General features: G+C 45.7%; 1 protein-coding gene across 2 annotated transcripts in view; it reads right to left on the minus strand.

The window, feature by feature from the left end:
* The window catches only part of ASTN1 (astrotactin 1), a 303,108-nt gene extending 298,367 nt beyond the window's left edge, over nucleotides 1-4,741 (minus strand). For both annotated transcript variants that reach the window (XM_047841601.1, XM_047841602.1), the window contains exon 1: nucleotides 4,440-4,741. In XM_047841601.1, coding sequence (XP_047697557.1) covers nucleotides 4,440-4,722 — 283 coding nt within the window. In that variant the 5' untranslated portion in view covers nucleotides 4,723-4,741. The remainder of the gene's footprint in view (nucleotides 1-4,439) is intronic.
* Nucleotides 4,742-9,634: the final 4,893 nt, after the last annotated feature.

Below are 9,634 nucleotides of genomic sequence, written 5' to 3' on the forward strand. Positions count from 1 at the left end.
ACTGTTCCAGACAGTTCAAACTGCACCTTGCATGTGGGAACGCACTACATCTCTGCAGGCTGATTGATTTATCTTTGGGAGTACCTTCTTCTATCAAAAGCCATGGCAGCTAAAACTAAACACCAAGATTCAGGAGAAACAGCCTTCTTCGCGAAGTTTCACACATGCACGAGCTCAATCTTTGGGTCTGAAACACAGGAGCACCCCTCAACAGTAGTGAGACTGATAAATCTGTTCTGTTCACAGCACAGAAGACCACACTTCAATGCAGGTTAAGCAACTGTGTCAAAATCAGACATACCTCCAAAGCAAGAAGGTCTACGGTCTTAAGAGCTCGGATACAAAATTTTAGTTGAGATAGGAAATTTTCATGATTTTATCTTCTCCTGAGAGAGTAATAAGGCCTTTTAAAGAAACTTCCAACGTGAAATACACATTGCTAACAGAGTCTGTCCAAACAAAATAGGGTGGGGAGGATACTGACGAAGCAGGGCCCTCTCACTTCTCCTGTTTCAATTCTCTAGAACACCATGAACTTTTGAGTTCATCAATTGCAACCTGTCCATTACAACTGGACCACCTCCTGGAACGTTATCTTTCTACTTTGGACTGAAATCCAATGTAACACCTGTTAGCTTAATAGCCAACCCTGTAGCCTCTGGGTTAACTCTGTCAGCACCAATCATAATTCTTTCAAAACAAGTTTCGTCACCATGTGGGTTTTGCTTTTACAAACCTGCACTCTCTGCTTGCAATTTGAGCATACTTTCTTTTTCCATGGACTCTATCTCCTGGATTGCAATACCTAAGACCCATGCCCCTCCAAAAAACAAACAAACAAAAAAGCCTATGGTTATTTTATAGCCTCTTTTTGGTCCACAGGTCTATGCATCTAAAGATCTTAAATTGGAAACTGTCTTTACTTTGGAACATTATAGAGTTTCCCCAACACTTCTGAAAGCAGGTTTAGACTGCCTGGCTTAGAGTTGCTAGATAAATACCATAAAGAAAAGGGAGGCATGACAATCTAGAGATGGCAGGCCTTGACTAAAAACATTCCGAGTCAAAGCATTTTAAAATTACATGTACCGAAACAAAGCACAACTGAAAGTTACACGTGGCCCTTGCACCATTTGCAAACTCACTTTGGACAACAAGAGCTCCCGCTACCCCACCCCACCCCCCCCCAACACTGCCCCACAGGATGACCCATCCTACAAGCAAAACCCACAGCATTGCTGGCTGAGGTAGCTGCCGGGAGTCAGGCTTCACGACCTTCTATGTCAAATCAGCCCTGCACTGCCTGGCTTCTAAGTGGAGAACTACGCTCCACTCTCTCGAGCCGCACACCGTCCTGACGACTCTCCTCCCACAAGGGCGATCCCAGTACTGCCCCACACGCGGGCCATGCCGTATTCCTGTTCATCACCACCCACTGCTGAGATGGCTTCACCTTCCCCTTGGCCAAGCCAAATTGAATCCATCTTTAATCTTGTTCGTTCGTGTTTTGACTTTTTAAATCCGCACAAAGAGGACGGAAGTGGCATACACGCATGTGCCTTGGGGGACGGGTAAAGCTTCCTAGAGAGGTGAACAAGTGTGCGTGGTTTAAAAGGAAGAGCAGATGGGTGCCAAGTAGAGAAGGGGGAAAGCGCATTCCAGGTAGAAGGAACAGCATATGCAAAGTCTTGCAGGGACATGAGGCTGGAGACGTTGGCTGGAGTCAGAACATAGTCTTGTTTGCCTTACTGAAAAAAAAACAGGACTTGATCCTGGAGACAAAAGGAAATCAAAGGACCTGATTTGGGTCAAGGTCGCTAATGAAGCCCATGTCATCCATGGAGTCTGCTCTTACCATGCAAGTAGTTCCTTCCCCAGCATTCCCACGCCCCTTAACACCCATACCACACGATCAAGTGTTATTTCTTCCAATTCTTACAGGTATTTCAGTCTGTTTTCCCTGACTAGAGAGAATCCGAGGGCAGGGGCCTTTTATTTTTATTTTTTTCACTTGTCTATCCTAATAATGCCTACGAGTGCTGAGCAAGTGAACAATCAGTAATTTCCCAGGACTAGTGAATTCGTATTCCTCTAGAGGATGGCTTAAGCACACTTCAGTTCCAGAGATAAGAGTAGGGGAAGCTCAAAACCAAAGTCACTACAGCCCTTACTATTGGCCACGAGCGACAGAATCCAGGACCACAAAACTTAACTTCAAGAGCAACTATGCACTTGAGTCTTTCCTCCATGAACCTGGACTAGCTCTGCTCCCTTACACAAGCTGACAGTCACTCCTATTCCCCCTGGGAATACTGGGCCAGAAGGGATAGGCATCAGCACATCTCTGGTTCTGAACATGCCCCCACTGACAGGGGGTAGGGGGAGACACAATCAATGCATTTAGGAAATGCATCTGGCCATGAAGTGAGAGTGTGTCTGTTCCTGTATGTAAATGCCAAGTTGCAGGAGGTTACCATAGCAACTCCAGCAGGGTGCTGCAGTGGGCAGCTTTGCATAGAGGTGCAGAAACCCCATTCTTTAACATCTGGTCTTTCGCTGTGCACACTGGATCCCAGCAGGCTTTAGGCCCTGGCTTTGGGATTCTGCAAAAAAGGACATGAAAATTTTGAAGAACTGCTAGTCCAGTTTCCCGTTTTTTATGCACCACACACAGCCCTCCGCATGCACAGTAAACACTGATTGTAGAGCCCAAAACAGGGCTCTTTAGAAACACAGAATTCCCTATACTCATTCTTGTATATTATGATGAACAGATTGTACTTGCACATCAGCATGACTTCCACACAAAATCTACAACCACTGAATAACCCGGCAATTTTTTGTACATTTTAATGAGTAGCATATCCCCAGTGCCCCCATTCCCAGCCAGCTCCCAGCTTTTATTATGTTATTGGTATGTCTTTAATGCAAAAATAAATAATGCCATCCAGAGTGTAGGCTGGACTTAATGGGGTCAACTAAGCTGCACTCTAGGAAACGCAAACCAACTTTTCAAAGGATCGGGCAATTTCTGAAATTGCTTTTCTGTGCGGGTTGGAGAGTGGGAGATTTACTCACCCACTTCTTAACGCTTTCACTATGAAGAGCTCTCTGGCGAATAAAGAGCATGAGGGAGATGTTAGATGACATTCCACATGTGGCTGTCACCTACGTATGGCCATCAGGAAGCCATGTTCCTACAAAGTGAACTCCAGCTGGTAGTACATTAAGTAGACGCAACAACCTCCTGGACGGTTTCATTGTTTTTCAGTTTTTGGATCTAAAGACGAACTTTGAATTGGATTATCTCTGAATTCTTGCCTGGGCAAAAGAAGGATAATTTAGAGCATCACTAAAGAAATGGAGGGCCTGCACAGCAGGGGAGACATACATCTGCACAGGGAGTAGGAAAGGAAATTTTGGTTAATGAAGTCACGTGAACCTGTGGTGCTTTGCAAGATGCTGGAGCAGGACCACAATATCTTTGCAGCCTGGTAGTGAAAAAGAGGTGAATCAGAAAGGACGTAGAGGTTCCAGGATCTGAAGGAGTTTTGTGGCCTAAGAAAATTAAAATAGGGGTACTGGGAGAGAAATGTAAACAAAGGAAGGAACAGAGAGCTCTTACCCAGGGAGATCATTCTGGGTGCAGGAACATCTATGCCTACCTAAGGTAGCACTGGGAACAAAGAAGATGCCAACGTTAAGAGACTACAGTCGGATGATTTCTTTATGCGAGGAATTGGGATGTGACATGGACATGTGGAGGTGGCTGGATGAGGACACTGTTGCACGTAGGCACCGAGGGAGGACTTGCCAGGATGGACATCAGGGGTAGAGGAAACTTGAGTGTTCTGAAGGAAGGCCAGAAAGAGTGTCAGTAATCTGGTGAAAGATAAAGAGCCCTTTCAGAGGGTGCAGCCTAGAGATCCAGCCGGTGCAATCCGGCCTGCACACGCCTGCCAAGGTGGGGGCCCGATACCTGTTTCTAACTCCCCCCAGGAAATGCCGTAGGTGTCCGGGGGGGGGGGGGGTGTGTGAAGCCAAGAACTGAGCATGTGGCCAGAGAGTGGGGAGAAGGGCTTATGGGAGTGGAGCTGGTAGCCTCCAAGAAGTGCTCTGTCAGTCTGCTCCTGAAGGAAAGCGGGGAGGTCAAGGCCGGGAAAGGTTTCAGAGAGACCCCTGCAACCCGCTTCCGTGGGGCAGGGCGGCCGCGGAGAGGTCGAGGGCCCGGCGTCCAGGTCGGAAGCGGGGAGAAGCCGGGGGCACGGAGGCGCCGGCCGGCAGGTGGGTGTGGAGGGCGGGCCGGGCGCGGGGCGGATCCAGGAGGCAGCTGTGGGGGAGGGGAGGTCGGCGGCTAGTGGGTGTGTGGAGCTAGGGGAGGTGGGGGGTGGGGGCGCCGGGCCGGGCCTCGGGCCGCCTCGACCTCCCCCGGGACTCACCCAGCACGAAGTAGGGCAGCTCCGTGTTTTCCAGGTCGTCCACCACGACCATTTCTCCCGGGAAGTCGTTGCGCACCGAGAAGAGGAGCTTGGGCTCGGAGGCCGAGGGGCTGTGCATGATGCTCAGGTCGTTCTCGCGCAGGAAGGGCAGCGCCGACACCGTGATGCTCTTGAGCTTGCACTCCAGCTCCTTGGATGGGTCCACGTCGCCGGCGGCCGTGGCCAGCACCGCCGCCGGCCCCCAGCAGCAGGCGAGCAGGGCGCAGAGCCCGGCTAAAGCCATCTTGAGCCCCGGCCGCCTTCCTCCGGCGCCGCGAAGGTGGGGGAGGCGGCGAGCGGGCGGGAGCGAGCGAGCGCGGGAGGCGGGGGAGGCTGCGGAGGGACGTGGAGCCGGGAGAGCCCAGCTCCGCGGGGCCAGACGCCGCGCGCCGTGCGCGGGGCTTGCGCGCTGCTGCCCGGAGCGCCCGCGTTCTTTGTTCCTCGCAGCTGCTTCGCTGGGGAAGGGAAGGGGGGGAAGGAGGAGAGAAGGGAAGGAAGGACGTCGGAGGAGAGAGGAAGGGAGCTGAGGATTCTAGGGAATCAGGTCAGCCCCCAGCAGGCTGCCGGTGCTGCCGCCTTTCTCCTCCTTCGCCTCCCCCGGCACGAGCACGCTCTTGGCTAGAAACTACCTGCACAGCGTTTTTTAAAAATCGGTCTTTGCAATGCAAAATCTTCCCTCTCGCATCATCATCCGGATGGCTCGGGAAGGGCACACAGGCACACACCTTAAAAGGCGTTTCCTGAGAGCAGGTGGGGGGGGGGGGGGTCTTTCTAGATGCAAATGAGCCCCCCGTTATCTTGTCGGTGTAGGTGGCCCCATTCTTTTTTACCCACTGTTTGTGCAAATGTATGTTGGATAAACGGGTGCTGAGAAATATGGATGTATATATTTTTACTCAGCACTACTTTGCAGAAATATTTAGAGGAAATACGTGGGTTGTAGATCTCTCAAGAGGTAGATGTGAACAGCAAAACAAAGCCAATGCACTGTATACAGTGAAGCTGAAGACCAGAAGTTTTATTGGCGATTTTTCTCTCCTTTGTTCCATTTCTGTTACAAATGTTATCTCTGGTAACCAATATAAAAATGATGTGGGGAGTGCTATAACTTACAGAAAAAGTAGAACTAGCCGGAAGAAATTGTTGAGCCTTTAATTTTAGAGAATCCAGTAAATAGATCAGAGCTGGAAGGACATGTGGAAACAAAGTGTCTAAGTACCCCTAACGAATTGGAACGGAATAAAAGAATGTCCCTCTGGTATGGACCAAGTCAGTCCCAGCCCCATCAGAAGTAGAATAGCGTAGATAACGGCAATAACCCATATAAGGTGTGTTTCCACTAGTGCTGGGCAGTGTTGCCTTAACAAAACAGTGACTATATGCAATAAACCGTGATAGAAAAGTGAAGTTTGTGTGTGCTGGAATCTGATGTTTTACTGAACTTTCTCTCACGTGATAACCAATAATTTCTTTTAAAAGTTTGCCCCTCCAACATCATTTATTCCATGCTGCTTAAATAGTGTTGTAAGTCTCCTATAGGTAGTTCCTGCTCTCCAGGAATTTAATGCACCACACTCTCCAAAGAGGATCCCCATTTTAGAAACAATTTCATTCTCACTGTACCTGGTGTTAATGTATTGGCATATATGAATGTATGCCCTTAAAAGAAAAAAAAAAAAAAAACCTTTGCCACATATTTCCCCGTGGCTACTCTAGTTGACAGATGAGAATAGAGAAAATGAGCCATGTTCAAAGGGTGAAAGACCTGTTTAGTATGAGAAAAAGAACAAAAATACTTTATTACAAGTTGTCTTTTGAATCTGATAAGCTGAGAACAATACTCTGAGAACTAACCACTGCAAAAAAGATTTATCAGCTAATGATCTTCCCAAAACGCATCCTTCTCTTCATTACTTCCCTAGGAGGTACTGAGGAAGAGAAAGACCCTGTGATACCTTTTTTCCTACTCTCCCTAGCATAAAAAACACTATTGAACTTAGTTATGCAAAGTTTACCATTGAAAAACTAGAGTAGATGCCAGGAAAACATACTTAGTCATAAAATATGAGAAATGGCATAAAACTACCAAATCATCTGTTAGTTCAGTCTCTCATTTAACACAGGAGGCACTTGAGGGCAGCAAAATAGGTGATTTGCCCAAGATCAATCTAAGAAGGGATGGAGCTAAGACCGAAAAGGAGACTTCTTTGCCTAATGCTCTTTCCACAACACAGTTACATTACATTTAGGTGCACCCATGGATTATCATATCACAGTAATTCATTCAGTAAACATTTAGGTACCTACCATATGCTGGGCATTAGGCTAGGCACAGACGGATTCTAGAGGAAAAATACTCCTGCTTTTAAGTAGCATGTAGTCTATTACTTTGAAATCTTTTTTTTTTTTCTAATTTTCTAAAGTGTCGAGTCACTTTAGAAACCCCATGTGAACCATTTTGGGTTGATTTTCTAATAAGTCAATATCTAGTATTCTTTGCCTATCTACAGTCATTTTTACACGGTTTCCTACTCACATTTACAAGAAAAAGTGTGTAGACTAAATGGTCATTGAAAAAATGAGTATTGAATTGGAAATAGTTGGAAGTTGTTGACTCAAGCCTTTATAGACCTCTTGTCTTTCTTTATGGAAAGATCAGACAAAAGAACTGTACAAATAAATTGAGGTCAGATTTTTTCAGGGCACAGGATTCCTGTAAACATAGATACAATGTCACATGGCCTCTTCTTAGAGAATTAAATACCTAGAGATAGGGGAAAGGTTGAAGTTCACAAAAGCTAGACCATCTGTATCCTGTGATGTTTTACATTTAAATGGAACTGGGAGAAACTTGTAAGCATCTCAATCATTACCTTCGTGTACAGGCAACATGATGTAGTGAAACAACAGGTTGGGATTCAAGTCTAGAGTCTGTAATTTGCTTATTTGGAAGTGAGATTGGGCCATTCTTTTTTTTAATGTTTGTTTATTTTTGAGAGGGCCGGGGGGCGGGGGGGGGGGGGGAGGGCGGGAGGACCAGACAGAGAGGGGGAGACACAGAATCTGAAATAGGCTCCAGGCTTTGAGCTGTCAGCACAGAGCCCTATGTGGGACTCACACTCTAGAAGGGCAAGATCATGACCTAGGCCAAAGTCCATGCTTAACCACCTGAGCCACCCAGGCACCCTGAGATTGGACCATTCTTACCTTCTGTGTCCCCATCAGTGAAATGGAGTCCACAAGTAATACAAGCCACAGATAAGTGCAAATACTTATATTCACCAAGATGTATTCAACAGCAGGTTCTGTTAATGTCTAATCTACCCCCTCTCCTCTGACAATACACATATGCATTCCATTCCAATCAAATTAAAGCCTGTTTTCCATTTCCAGTCCTCCCATGCCATTTGGTCCAACTGGGATGCACTGCTCTGTGTTCTCCAGGTCGTGTCTCATCTCCACAGACCAATCTCCAGCCTCATCTACGTAGTGGGTCCTTCTACCACATTCTTGTCTCACATAGCTCGTCACAGAGAGCATTGACATGCATGTACTCTCCACCTTACAAGGCCGAGGGCCACTTCCTAACATAATGCCTTGCATTGGATATTCCTGTTTGCAAAATAGAAACATACATACTTTTTAGAGTAGTGAGAAGAAAATGAGGCTAAATGTATGGAAAGGATCTGACACATTTTAGGCATTTTAGTTAGTGTTCAGTAGTGTGATAGCCTTTGACCTTATTTCTTTATTCAATTAGTGCAGATAGAAAGTAAGCTTCAGAATCTCCTTCATGAAATGGTCTCCCTTGTAGTAGCCAAAAGCAAAAGAAGTGATTTACACTCTTGGTGTATACCAAGGGTAAATGACTGCATGTGTTCACCAAAAGAAATATACGTGAACATTCATAGCAGGTTTACTTTTAATAATCAAAAAAAAAGGGGAATCAAAAAATGTGTCATTAGGAAAATAAATACATGGCTTATAGTCACACAATGGAATACTATACAACAATAGAAAATACACAAGCAGACACACGGATGAGTCTCACAGACATAATGATAAGCAAAAGAAATCAGACACAAAAGTAGGCATACATGCAGATTCTATATTTATGAAATTCAAGAAAACTTAGCCATCAGTCTTTGATGATGGAAGTTAAAATAGCGATTATCTCTGGGGGTGAGGGGGATTTTGACTGAGAAGTGCAGACAAGCTTCCGGGGTGCTGGAAATGATGTAGGTAGTCATTGTGGATGCATATATAGGCAAAAATTCATCAAACTCTACACTTGTGGAGTTTTTAATGTATATTATACCTCATTAATTTTTTTAACATGGCTTAGAACTCCATACCTACAGTAAGAAGAAGGAAGGTCAAACCTGTATAATAAGATACAGAGGAGGTGAAAGTGATGGATGGGTGGGGCTAAGGGGGGGACCATATGAGAAATAGTTCTAATTTTTCCCCATTCATTCAGAACATCTGGCTCCTTGATGCTTTTTAGCTAATCCTGATGTATACTACTTGGGCATTCATTAAACCTCTGCTTTCTTTTACTTTTTTTCTAGTTTTTTACAAAATAATCTTTGATGTCGCTCTTCATTCAAGGAAGCTAAATCAAAACACTTGTCTCCCTTTCTATGTGTTTTTTTTCTCTCTCCCTATTTTCCCCACCACAAGACTTGGTGTGAACTCCCCAAATTCCTTTGCCAGCTCCAGCCCCTAGCTCTTCTGTTGAATTGGATTTTTCTTTAACAATTACTCTCCCATGCTCTTGCCAAAATTTAGTGGAGTATGTTAGTTAGCTGGACATAAATCAGCTGTGCATCCCCATTAGGACATCAAGAATATATTTCACACTCTTTGATCCAAAGTTAATAATTTTTTTTCTTTAGTCTTGCCTTTTCTCCCTCCCCCCCCCCCCAACCCAATTCACAGGCTCAGCAACAGCACCTGCTTCACAGAAACAAGGCTGGTCCTGTTCTGATTTCTTTAGTCTTCCTTTAAAAACCAAATGGAGATCAACAGTCCCTCTTCCTGACACACACTGAAGCAAAAAGAGACACACAGAAGGAGAGCACCAAAGGCAAAACAATTCTCTTTTTTTGGAAGCAGGACATTTTTCCCCTTTAATCTCTTCCCAGAAACCTGAA

This window comes from Prionailurus viverrinus, chromosome F1 (assembly GCF_022837055.1).
Source record: "Prionailurus viverrinus isolate Anna chromosome F1, UM_Priviv_1.0, whole genome shotgun sequence".
Taxonomy (NCBI): domain Eukaryota; kingdom Metazoa; phylum Chordata; class Mammalia; order Carnivora; family Felidae; genus Prionailurus; species Prionailurus viverrinus.